Source organism: Poecilia latipinna, unplaced genomic scaffold (genome assembly GCF_001443285.1).
Source record: "Poecilia latipinna isolate Pla-1442-1.1 unplaced genomic scaffold, P_latipinna-1.0 Scaffold467, whole genome shotgun sequence".
In the NCBI taxonomy this organism is placed as follows: domain Eukaryota; kingdom Metazoa; phylum Chordata; class Actinopteri; order Cyprinodontiformes; family Poeciliidae; genus Poecilia; species Poecilia latipinna.
The window spans coordinates 304,985-317,908 of record NW_015113083.1 but is presented as its reverse complement, the minus strand read 5'-3'; the positions used below and the strand labels follow the sequence as shown (position 1 = coordinate 317,908).

The 12,924-nt window shown below is 48.1% G+C and overlaps 2 protein-coding genes across 2 annotated transcripts; one reads left to right on the top strand and one right to left on the bottom strand.

Annotated features, from left to right (window-relative positions):
• Positions 1 to 288: 288 nt before the first annotated feature.
• Positions 289 to 6,440, top strand: stk17b (serine/threonine kinase 17b (apoptosis-inducing)). The gene is made up of 8 exons (XM_015039330.1): positions 289 to 547; positions 719 to 884; positions 2,584 to 2,796; positions 2,873 to 3,011; positions 3,672 to 3,798; positions 4,046 to 4,094; positions 4,270 to 4,449; positions 4,693 to 6,440. The coding sequence occupies exons 2-8, from the start codon at positions 763 to 765 to the stop codon at positions 4,913 to 4,915; spliced, it is 1,053 nt and encodes a 350-aa protein (XP_014894816.1). The 5' UTR covers positions 289 to 547; positions 719 to 762; the 3' UTR covers positions 4,916 to 6,440.
• Positions 6,309 to 12,838, bottom strand: cunh2orf69 (chromosome unknown C2orf69 homolog). Its single transcript, XM_015039334.1, has 3 exons — positions 11,962 to 12,838; positions 8,597 to 8,826; positions 6,309 to 7,889 (listed from the first exon to the last, which is right to left on the bottom strand). Exons 1-3 carry the CDS (start codon positions 12,250 to 12,252, stop codon positions 7,424 to 7,426), a joined length of 987 nt encoding a protein of 328 aa, XP_014894820.1. The 5' UTR covers positions 12,253 to 12,838; the 3' UTR covers positions 6,309 to 7,423.
• Between the last annotated feature and the right edge of the window lie 86 nt (positions 12,839 to 12,924).

Here is a 12,924-nt window from a genome sequence, read left to right as displayed (position 1 = left end):
TTTAAGAGCAAAAATAAAAACCATGATGTATATATATTATAATTCAGCCAGGAGATCAGATAATTCCTAAATGACTTGTGAAAAGGTTTTATTTTTTATTTATTACATAATTTTAAAACATTAAATCAGATGTCATGACCCATTTCTCAAGTAGCCTTTATGCCAAATACTGTTAACTCTTAATTGAGTAGTTTCTTGGATGTAAGAATATATCGAAGTGAGAACTTCGATATATTCTTAACTGACCTCAAGTACTTTTACTTGAGGTCAGTTTTTACTTTACCAACATCTATGTAAAGGTCCGCAGGAATGGAAAGACATTCGCCAAATGATTCAGATCCCGGGAAGGAAACGGAATTCCCATGGCTGTTCGAAAGAAAACAGTTGAAACTTTTATCCAAACACGCCAGTGCGCATGCGCCGCAGTGCAGTGACGTGTCTGAAAGGTGTCAAACGGGATGTAAAAATGATCGAAAAGGCTCCGGATAAACCAACGAACCAGGTTAACAGGAGCCAGAACCAGCCGTTCAGATCGCTTCACAGCCAGGTGGGTTCGGCCAGGTGGAACCGAGAGGAACCGAACCGCTCGAACTCACTTTTCGACCGGATGCTTTAGAAGTCGTCGAGCTAACTTGGCGACAGTTGGCTAACCGGAGTTAACCCGTAGCATGGTGACCAGCCTTAACTAGCCGTGCGGCTCGGTTCTGCTCTCTCGCAGGGCTGAACTCTCGGAACCGGACCGGGGAACCAGAGGACCGGGGGATGTCTCGGAGGCGGCTGGACAGCCGCAGCGGGCTACCCGCCGGGCTGCTGGCCGAGACCCAGACCCCGATCAGCTCCGAGCCGCTGGACATCGCCTATGAGGTGACCGGAGAGCTGGGCAGGTGAGCGGTTCGGTTCTGATCGGGTTCGGTTCTACTGATTGGCCTGAACCGAACTGAACCATGACCTCATATTGATAGTTCCGGTTCTGCAGTAAAGGGACATTTCGCAGCTTTTAATGAGTCTTTAGCTCATGATCTGATCTGAAAGTGAGAAAAAAGTAAAAAATGTAAATTATTTAGAGAGATGAGAGCGGAAATGATTTATTAAACTTTTATTACAGAAATAAGAATCGTTATAGAACATTTTAATTCATATTACAGCTTAAGTACAGCAGAATTTACCAATTTTATTATCTGTTTTTAGTTTATGATTGGTAAAACCTTCATTTGCTTAAACATAAAGATTAAAAAAATTATATTTCTGCCATATTTCCTGTTAAGGTTTCAGTTTTTATGATAATTTTTGTATTTGTGAATCTATTTTTTGTTTGGGTCTCTGGTTCTGGTCGTCCTGGTTTGAGCAGGTTAATATTGTGGGTTTTAATCTGGCTTAAATATTAATATTTATATTTTAATGTTTCTATAAACCCAGTGTTTGTTCTTAAGGCTGTGCGGTCCGACCCGGTCCAGGTTCTCATGGTTTATCCAACTGGACCCATCAGAAGGAATCAGATTCTTTTTGTTTGGTGTTTTCAGAGGAATGTTTTTTTCTGTGATCAGGTTTTGATCAGCAGACAGGAACCAGCCTGCCACCTGACTAACTGCTGATTTATGACCTGTCTGCTGCTCTGGCCGCCATGCTTTGGACTCTGGACTTTAACCGGGAACCGCGGTAACCATGGTAACCACTGTTGCGGTCATGTGAAGGCTGCTGGCGCTGTGCTGGGTGTGATCGGTGTGAGGAAGAACCAGAGCGCAGAAAGGAGAACTGGACTCCATGTTGGTCTGAAACAGGAAGTAGAGGTCTGAAACAGGAAGTGGAGGAAGCTTCCAGCTGATCTAAGATCAGGCGGCGTTTGCATCATCCAGTTTGGAGGAACCAACTGGACCGGACTGGAAGTTGGACCGCTGGCTGCCAGGCAGCACCAGCCGATCCCAGAGTGGATCTGTTAGCGTCACATTTAGCCTGTTAGCATCAGAGTGAACTTTGACCTCTACCTGGAGGATTTAGTTTGGTTTTCTGGGTTTCTTGTCCTGAGATGATTCTAGAACCGCCTGGCCCAATTGGTTCTGATTGGTTCAGATTGGTCTAGAGGTGGAGACAGTAGATGTGGTCAGCGTCTGTGTGGAGAACATCTGGTTCTGATCTGAGCTGCAGCATCTGGGTGGCCTAGATCTACTGGACTGGACCGACTGGTTCTGGGAGGAACTGAATCCAGTTCTGATGATCAGAACCTGATCTGGATCTACAAATCCACAGACTGTCTGAAGATCTGTGTTGCCATGGTGACGGCGTTCTCATCAATATGATTTGTTGTTGTTTTTTTTCCACATAAAATTACTTTTGTTCTGCCCAGAAAATCTATTTTTATTATTTTAATAAATCTAATATTTTTATATATTTCCTTTTCATAAATATAGTTTCCTCCTGTCCAGTCGGATCAGAACCAGAACCAGCAGCAAGTCTGGCTGGTTTAAAACTTTTGCACAGAACTGTAGCTGACGAGCAGAACCTGCAGACAGACGGTTCCGGGGAATCGGGTCTGCTGTTCTGACCGGGTCCGGGTCCTCAGTGGGTTTTCTCTGACCTCTGACCCAGGGGGAAGTTTGCGGTGGTGAAGCGCTGCGTGGAGAAAAGTTCGGGGAAAGAGTTCGCCGCCAAGTTCCTGAGGAAGAGGAGGCGGGGCCGGGACTGCCGGGCCGAGGCCGTCCATGAGATGGCGGTTCTGGAGTTGGCCCGGAACAGCCCGCGGGTCGTCAACCTGTACGCTGCCCACGAGACCGACCACGACCTGGTGCTGCTGCTCGAGTAGTGAGTGGACCTGGGGCCCGCCGGGTTACAGTCCTGACTCAGTTCTGACCCGGTTCTGACTCGGTTCTGTCTGCAGCGCCGCCGGCGGGGAGATCTTCGACCTGTGCGTTTCGGAGGAGCTGCTGCCTGAGGCCCAGGTGACCCGGCTGATCCGACAGACCCTGGAGGGGGTCCAACACCTGCACCAGAACCAGCTGGTCCATCTGGACCTCAAGGTCTCACACACACAACCAGAACCAGAACATGAAGCGGGTCATTTAAGCATTAAGACTTTCTCTGGGTTCTTTGGTACAATTTCCTTTTTTAATGTTTAATTTTCTGACTCCATGTTTAAAAAGTTAAACTAAATTTATTTACTTTATTTCATTTATTAAAGTTTATGAAACGTTTATTCTGGTGTGGCAGCAAATGAACAAACTGCTGCTGGACCGGTTCTCCGGACCAGAACCGCTTCACGACCCGACCAATAGAAACGCTCGCCCATCCCCATGGCAACCAATAGAAACGCTCGCCCATCCCCATGGCGACCAATAGAAACGCTCGCCCATCCCCATGGCGACCAATAGAAACGCTGTTCCATTCTCTGCAGATTTTTCATCCATCTGATTTGAGGTTCTGCTGATCTGGGTCGGTCCAGTTAAAGCCCGGACCAGAGGGAGCGGCGGCTGAACCTGACCTGAACCGGGCTCACCGGGTCGGACCGGACCAGACCTCTTTGATTCTTTGATGGTTCTGAAAGCAAATATTAGTCAGAGTGGAGAGTCGGCCTGCTAATGATTGTTAGAAGAACGCTCAGTACAGTGTGTTGCCATGGCGATGGCTGGGTAAACATGCTGACCCGGTCCGGTGAACTAGTCCTCCATTTTCTCCTGCAGCCACAGAACATCCTGCTGACCAGCCTGGCCCCGCCGGGCGACATCAAGATCGTCGACTTCGGCCTCGCCCGCCGCCTGGGGACGGCTGGCGAGCTGCGAGAGATCCTGGGAACGCCCGAGTACGTAGGTAAGACCCAACCCGGTCCGGCCCGGTGTGACCCGGTGATCAAACAATGGTAACAAACTGAAAGCAGATTCCAGGTTTTCTTTCTGCTGGTTTTGGGTTTCAGGGGAAAGGGGCTGACCTCGGGTGCACTCCACACTTTTCACATCTGTTTTAAAACTGGAACCGTTTCCTCGGGCTGATCCAGTCCTGCTGTCAGCACAGGAAACAGGAAGTGATGAAACGCTCTGAATGACTTCCTGTGTTTCAGCTCCAGAGGTTCTGAACTACGAGCCGATCACCACAGCGACGGACCTGTGGTGAGTTATGGGCCGGGGTAACCATGGCAACAGTATCAGGACGTCCAGTTAGATTTAATTTACCGAGTTTGTTCACCTGAAATATGAAACATTACGAAACATCAGAGAAACGTTGAACGAGTATCCGGTGTTGCTGTGGTTCTGGTTCTGACCCAGCTGTCGGCTCCGCCTGCAGGAGCGTGGGCGTCATCGCCTACATGCTGGTGACGGGCGAGTCGCCGTTCCTCGGAGACGACAAGCAGGAGACGTACCTGAACGTGTCGCAGGTCAACGTGGACTACAGCTGCGACGCGCTGAGCCGCGTCTCCGAACTCGCCGTCGATTTCATCAGGAAGCTGCTGGTCAAGGCGCCAGAGTGAGTACAGAACCGGGACCGGACCGGACCGGACCGGACTACTGGGAAAGTCTGTTGTTATTATCATTATTATCATTGTTGTTATTATTTTTGCTCTCTCAGCGAGTTTCTTGCCAAATTTAGCCACTTTTCAGAACCTCTGGAGACGTTTTTCTGGAGCGATAAATGTTTGAGTCAATGTGGATCTGGATCAGCCAAAGGTTCTGATGACCTGTTTCCCTCTGACCTCTGGTTGGCCTGCAGGGACCGACCCAGTGCCGCAGAGTGCCTCAGCCACCCGTGGCTGTGGCAGCAGCCGCCATGCCTGAACCCGGAGCCGGTTCTGGTCCGGCCCGTCCGGGAGCGGAGCTGCGGCGCCAAGTGGGCGGCGCCGCTGGAGGACAAGGAGAACTTTCTAGACTCGCCCCATTCTCACGCCAAGAGGTTCCGCCTGGAGGAGGAGACGACCGGAGACGGCGACTTCTGAAGACGCCTGAGGCGACGCGGCGCAGACGGCTTCTTCTTCTTCTGTTTTAAATAGTTTTAAGCTCCAGAAGCTCTAATCTGCTTCACTGATCCTCCAGTCCAACCAAAGATAACGGCTTCCTGTTTCTGTCCAGCAGCACTGCTGGACGCCTCCCCCATGACGGCTGCACTGCAGCATCTATTTAGGGAAATCTATGCAGTTTGAATCTATGCCTTAAAGTAGGAAAACCTGTCGAGGTCACCTGGAAGAGCCGCCTGCTGCCGTCACCAGCAGAACCGTTCCTAACGCCGGCCGCTCTCCGCCGGATCTCTGCACCCAAACGTAGCTCAGGGTTTAGTTGTAGAGCAGCTGATGTTCGCACGCCGCGCTGCACACCGTTTCCTGTCAGGACGTACGGCGGCTAACAGCCGCAGCTAACGCCGAAAACTAGCTGCAAACACTTGAACGATGATATTTCAAAACAAAAACAGAAAAACTCTACGAAGGAAACAAACAAAATGGAAAACAGCAAAGACATCCGGTATGAAACGTTGTAAACTCAGTCCTCCGCTCCACTAGGGGGAGCCTGCAGTCGGTAATATTACTTACGAAAATATGCTGCTGTTCTATATTCTAAAAAACTATTTGAAAAAGATGTGAAGTATTTCTTCCTTCCTCCAAATTTCCTCCTGAGGGCCTGGCTCCAGATGGTTTGGTGGTCGGCGCCCCCTGGTGGTCTGGAGGATTTCAGTGGAGGAGCTAGCAGCGTTTCTGTTTCCTGCAGTTTGGGTTTTGCTGATCGTTAGTTTTTGTGTTTGTCAGTTAGCATCGTGTTCGCGCCGCTCAGCCTCCGTACGTCTCTTTCTCTGTAGCACTTACTTCCTGTGCAGGAAGGAAGGGGCGTGTCTGCAGCCATTCCAGAGTGATCATCTCAGGGCGCCGCTCCGCCTGCCACAGGCCTGCTATTGTTGTTATTATTATTAATGTTATTTATGTGCTGGACTGATTCTGGATGTTTTATGAAACAATGAGCTCATGTCTTAATGTTGGCCAATTGTGGAGGGAAGCAGCTGATTGAGGAGGCTTTTATGCTGAAAGGATCTGAAGGAAGTAGAAAAGTGTTGCAGGAAGAATCTGAAGGAGTTTGAGTCGTTGGGCAGCTGCAGGAGAGAAACGAGGGAGCAGAGGAAGTGAGAGAGACGGCGTGCCACAGCGGCTGACCTCATGACCTCACCGCAGGGGACAAAGGGCTCTGTGAGGACGCCCCGTCCCGGGACACCCCGCGCCGCCGCCGCAGGGAGCCGGCCTGACATCAGCTGCTTCACTGGACCTACATGTTTGTTCTGCTGATTCCTCCTGTTCCAGTCAAATCAGCCACAAGCACAGAGACCAACGGCTGAAAGGATGTAACTTTATTTTTATGTTTTTTAATGTTTGAGCGTAATTACATCTTCAACAGAAGAAATAATCTGTAATCTGATAACTGCTGGCTAATCTGTAGGCGTCACAAAGCAAACTGGAAAAGCTCATTAAAGTTGTAGAAAACGGCATCAGTGTGGCGTGTCTGTCCCGTGGCGCCCCCTGCTGGGCACCAGCAGCACGACAGCAAGGAATGCATCAGAAGTCACATTCAGCAGAAACAGGAAAACGAGCTGCTGGCGTCACACTAACTGAGGAAGAGGAGGTGATGAAGAGGGGAGGAGCTTCATCATCATGGACGCCAATCATTTAGAGATTTTATTGAACAGTTTTAATTTCAGGATGAAAAAATTGATCAACATTCAGCTGCTGAAACCAGAACTGGATGTTTGGTTGGCTGGCCCGATCCAAACTGGTTCTGGTCCTCCTCCCTACATTCCCAGTTCTGCCCATCAGAACTGGTCCGATACCAGCCACAGCCTGACCGGATCAGAACCTCACAGCCGGTCCTAATGAGTCCTTAAAAACCCAAAATGCAGATGATCTGACCGGGCCTTCTGATCCAGACTGTTTCCCGGGTCGGATCTGTTCTGAGGCTCACAGTTCTACCTACAGGTTCTACCGAGTCGGGTCGAGTTCTGTTCATCAAAGGAGGAAAAATAAACCCTGGGTTCAGACTGAAGGAATGAACCAGGAGGCTGTTTACCTCCAGTACGGAGGGCCAAAAGAGACAAAATTACATATTGGCTCATCAAATAGATACATGTGTATTTATTTATGACACTTTATAAAATGTGAAAATTAATAATTTAGATGCATAAAATTAATCGTGTTTATTTATGGTTCCTGTGCCTGCAGTCAAAGTTGCCCATCAAGAACCATTGATGGGCAATGGTTATTATTATGTTTATTAAATCAAACATTTATTTATTTAACTTGATGTTTAATTTAGTCATTTCTGGTCCTCTGTACTCTGAATGCTACATCAGATATAATTAGGTTAAATATTAAATTAACATGAATTTTTCACGTTTCATCAAATGTAAACATGTTTCCGATCACGTTCGTAAAGTTCTAAGACCAAAACAGGAAGAACTCGAAACCCAAAACTCAGAACTCCAGGATGACCCGGAAGTGGTTCTGGATGGACGGCGGCTCGTCCTGGAAGTGCAGCTTCCTGCTGGGGCAGGCGCCCAGCTCCTCCAGGGTCTGGATGAACACGCCGTACTCGCGGCCAACCCAGGCCCGCATGGGGTCGCGCACCTCGTAGGGGGTCACATGCGCGTGCACGGAGATGCCGCTGGCCGCCAGCTCCCGCAGCGTCTCGCGGTCCGTCACCCAGGTGCGGCTGCCGCCCGGGTGGCCCCCGTCCAGCCAGAACATGTCTGAAATCCGCCGCACAAAGGCGGCCATGTTGAGGTCGGCGCGCGCCCCGGGCAGCTCGTACACCAGCTGGTTGAGAACCACGCAGCCCTTACTGAAGCCCACCAGGGTCAGGGAGAACCCGGGCGGCAGGCCGCCGGCGCCCCCTGCAGGCGACAGATTGGCCCGCTCCATGGCGTTGGTCAGCAGCGACCTGACAGGAGAAGAAGAGTCTCATCATCATCATCATCATCATCATCTGGAGGACCATCAGCTCTGATTCTACTTCCTGAAGAGTTTAAAGGTTCAAACAGACATTATCATATTTACATCCAAAGCGTTGAAATGAAATTAAGATTTCTGCAGCTTTTAGTTCAGAACTCAGCAGGTTTTCTGTTCATTTCTGGACTTTATGCTAACGCTAACAACACAGTAACGAAGCTAACCATTTCGAGTTCTGATACGGTCCAGACAATATTCAACAGGTCAGAACCAGGATGGATGGACAGACGGTTGGATGGACAGTCGGTTGGTTGGATGGACAGACGGTTGGATGTACAGACAGTTGGATGTACAGACAGTTGGATGTACAGACGGTTGGATGTACAGACAGTTGGATGTACAGACAGTTGGATGTACAGACGGTTGGATGTACAGACGGTTGGATGTACAGACGGTTGGACGGACAGTCGGTTGGATGGACAGTCGGTTGGATGGACAGTCATTGGGTTTCTTGGTGAAGTGAAGTTGATTACTAAAGCAGATCTTCATCAACTGAACAAACGACAGAAAGAGTCTGGAAGTAGGAATTTGTTCCCCAGATCTTTCCTCCGTTCATGTTCCTGCCTGGAGAACCTCCTGGGTCCAATCGGACCGACTGATCCCTGGACCGACCGCTGGCCGATGGAGAAGAGAACCAACCTGAGCTGGTGAAAAGCTCCGCCGTTGGCGGTGTGCTCCGGCGCGCCAAACATGTTGCTCTCCACGAAGTTCTGGTAGCAGCTGAACTTGTTGAGGTACATGCGGGAGGCTTTGACCACCCAGATGTTCCTGTTGGGGAACCGCTGGCCCAGAACCAGGGCCACCTGCTCCAGACTCCAGGACAGCCACTGAGCCGCCTCTGGCTGCAGGGCCATCTCCTCCTTGAAGTTCTGCCAACGGAAAAAAACAAAAGCTTTTAATTCAATGTCCAGAGTGCAACCTCACAAAATAACCACTAGGTGTTAGGGGTTGAAGGACTACATATTTTTTAAGGTCGACTACATCATGATAATAGTCGAGTCGATGTCGACTAGTCGCGGTGACATCATAGTGACGTAAGCGCGGCTGATGCTGATGATCTCTGGGTAGTTACTCGTATAGGAGTCAAATTATCACACTGACCACTGGTGCTGTTGGAACATCACAAACCAAACTTATTATGAACGGATCCCGTTTGGTTACAGTTGAATTCAACGCTGCCTCCTGCTGCTCCTCCTGCTGCTCCTCCTGCTGCTCCTCCTGCTGCTCCTCCTCCCGATGCTCCGCTGATCAGCAGCGGCTCTCTGAACCGACATGCAGACGGCGGCAGACATCGCCTCTATCAGACCCTCAGGATGAAGCTTGGACTTAGTTTCCAGATGTAGTCAAACCTTTTCTTTACAAGAGCGTAAAGCTGCCAGGTTAAAAGCTTCAACACGCAGGATGACGCTGATCAGTTGGGGGATAAAAAAGCCTGACATCAAGCCGCGTTGTCGCACATTACTGTGGTAGTCTTTTTTTTTTAAAGGATTTATTTTTGGGACTAGTTTATTTAACAGCAATCTGACTGTAAGGGGGCAGAGAGGCCTGGGCCCAGCGGATGGAGGACGGGAGTCGGACTCCTGACTACCGCGGGCTAAAGTCTCTGTATGCGGGGCGCCGCGCTAACCACCGCGCTGCGCTAACCACCGCGCTGCGCTAACCACCGCGCCGCGCAACGCCCCTATTGTGGTAGCCTATGCTATAATTTACAGTTTCTCTTTATTATTAAATTATTTACATTTTTATACAATTTGAGCTTTCTGACGAACTCACCTAGTCCACCTTCTTTCATTTCTTTGGAAAAATCTGTTTTGTCATGTGATTGCGACTAGTCGACTGGCCCAGAAAAAAGTAATTGCAGAGAAAAGAATTGACTAGTCGACTAATTGGTCTCTGAAGGAAATGCTAAGGCTGAGTGTCTGTCAGACAGACGGAGGCTTTCAAAGCCTCACATCTTACATCACGTAACAATCCATCTGCTGCTGTGCCGCACTGACAGTTGGCAGGCCCCAGCTAGCTCATCAAACCTGCTAGTATCCATTGGGATTGTGGGAAGTGAAGGAATTTGTCACTGGAAATGTAGGTTCTTTGATGAAATCTCAAATAATGTGGACAGCTCACAGTACGCCTGAGGGATCCTCAGGAGGGTTACTAAATAACCCTCTGAAGAGTTACTAGATCCTTAAAATGCCTTACTGGAGAAAAAGATTTGAGTATTTGGTTATAAATCCATCCATCACTCTAATTACGGTGTTGTGGTTTTAAAACTACAGCTGCTAAGAGACGAGCAGCTTTGCTGTTCAGCAGCAGACTGCAGGCTAGCTAATTTACCAGCTAATTAACATTTGAAGTTTAGATATTTAAAAACCACATTTTATGTTTATAAAATTACAGAAACATGATTTTAACTCTAACTGTAAACAGCACAAAACAAAAAGCTGTTAGATGATGTTCTGAGTGCAGTAAAGTTTTCACACCCCCATTGCTCCGCAGTTTGAGTCTGAACGTTTCCTGAAAGTCGGCCTGAGGCTGAAATCAGGAACGTTTCTGGATTTAAACAGCAGAAACACAGAGGAAGCATCATATCAAACAATCCAAAGATTCAGAAACCAGAACATAAAGGTTCTGAGTTCAGATCCATTAAAACCAGGTCTCCCATATTTCTCAGAGCCCAGCGACCCGGTGACCTTTGACCCGTTTCATCCCAAGCGTCTCTTCAGGGCCGAGCGGGACTGAGCACAACGACCTCATTCAGGTTATTTACATGCTAACGTCACCGTCAGAGCATCCCACAGGACAAAGGTCTCTGGGAAAACCGGGATGCCACGGGAATGCTAACGCGCTAATGAGCCGCTAACAATGGATGAGCGGGTTGTAAGTCAGGAAAACTGAGGGGAAATGGAGCGCTGTGGGGTCACTGGAGGTCAAAGGAGAAGGAAAACGGTTTGATGTCAAAACGAAACGAGTTCAGCAGCAATCAGTCGGCGCTGATGCATGAAATCTGTTATAAAGGTAGAAATATGAGATTTACTGCAGATTAAACCAACTATAAACATATTCATGATCCTACTTCACATACTAAACAGTTTCATATTTTGAACTAAAACCCAAAGCTTTATTTTTTATTCTAGACCAAACAAAACTCTTGAATGTGAAAACACTCAGTGTTTGTGAGTAAACAATGGAGGGAGACGAGCGTTTCCCAGCTGGAGATGTCGAGACCACAGCCAGTCGCTCCCTCTGAGCCGGAACAAAGAGCTGCTCTGGAAATGTTACCAGAGGCTGAATAAATGTTATGTTCTTCCCTAGAGGCGAACGCCCCCTAGTGGAGGATGGAGACACTACCAATCGATCACAGAACAGGTTTACTAGCCGATTCCTGATGTACAGATCAGTTGCCTTGAATAAAATGACACAAACATAAATGCAGCATTTATGTTTAACATTTTTCTTACTGTGATCACATGTTTAGGCTTATGTCAACTAATATTAATATTTACTATTAACTTTTTTACTCTCAATTGTGAGTCTTTTTTTTTTTTTAACTGTCAACACTTGTAGTATAAAATAAATATCTGCACTCGGGCTGTGATACCTGTCCAGAAGCAGCATCACACTGTGAATTCCCCAACACACATGCACTATTCAACACAAGAAGCTCAAAATTCTTCATTTACTTACATCCAGAAAACAGCTGAAATAATTACTTTCATACTGTCCAAATGTTTCCTTATTTTTTCAGTTTCTGTAATTTTCATTGTATCAGGATACAATTGTGAGTTGAGTGAAACTCATGTTTTGACTGATTTAGATGAACGTATTTTTTTCTTTCCCTTTGCAGTGTTATTAATATTTGAAATCTTAGCTTTTATTTGAAAATAATTTTCGTCACATAGTTGTATTTATTTTCTGGGCCCAACCCCCTTCAGCTGTGCAGCTTAGTAACGCCCCTGGCGGACCTCGAGCAGCGGGAAGGAGCAAAAACCTCCCGGGTAAAATCTGACCTGAATGTCTCCATGGAAGAAGACAACGTGTCTGTTGCTGCCCCTCTCCTTGGTTCCGGAGCAGCTCTCTTCGTCTGATTCGGGCCGTAGCAGCAGCAGGTCGTTGACCCGGTTCGGACCGCAGCCGGAGACTCCGACCAGCCGCTGCAGTCGCCTCCCGTTCGGGCTGCCGGAGCCCTGCGACCCACGGAGCCCACAGTGAGCGGTTCCCGCCACGGAGCTCATGTGTTCGGCCACGGTGATGAGAGTGATGCCCGCTGCTACGGCTGCTGCTGCTCTGGAAGTCAACATGGACTCCGAACCAACATGAGTTGACAGTTTTCTGCTCCTCTGCGCAGGCAGTAAACACTGCTGCTAGCTGGCGGCACAACAACTACTTCCTGTAACCTCAAACTGAAATAAATACTCTGTCAGTTAGCAAAAATGGCCCGCCTCACACTGTAGCACATTTTTAAAGAAATATATTAAAATAGTGACAGCTAGAGACCATTTGTGACCACAGAGAGGCGCTGTTTATCAAAAATACAACCACCAGCTTCTCTACGTCCTGTAACAAAGATACAACACAAGATGAGTCACGCCGACCTACTTCCGGTTACGGTGATGGTCAACCAGAGAGCTTTTTAGCGACATTTTTCTGCGAACCAAATAAATACAGTAAGCACGGAACTAAATCCTTTAAGAAATGCACATTAAATTACTTTGGAAATTAACGGAGGTGGGTAAAGTACCGAAAAATTGTACTCAAGTATGACTAACACGGCGTTAGCACATTTTACTCATATGAGTGTCAAAGTTAATGAAAAGGCTGTTTATGTTTTGAGCAGCTGCTGATCATAACATCCATCCATCCATTTTCTTCCACCCTTATCCCTCTGGGCTGCTGGTGCCTCTCCAGCTGTCACCTGGACACACACACACAGACACACACACACACACACACACACACACACACACACACCC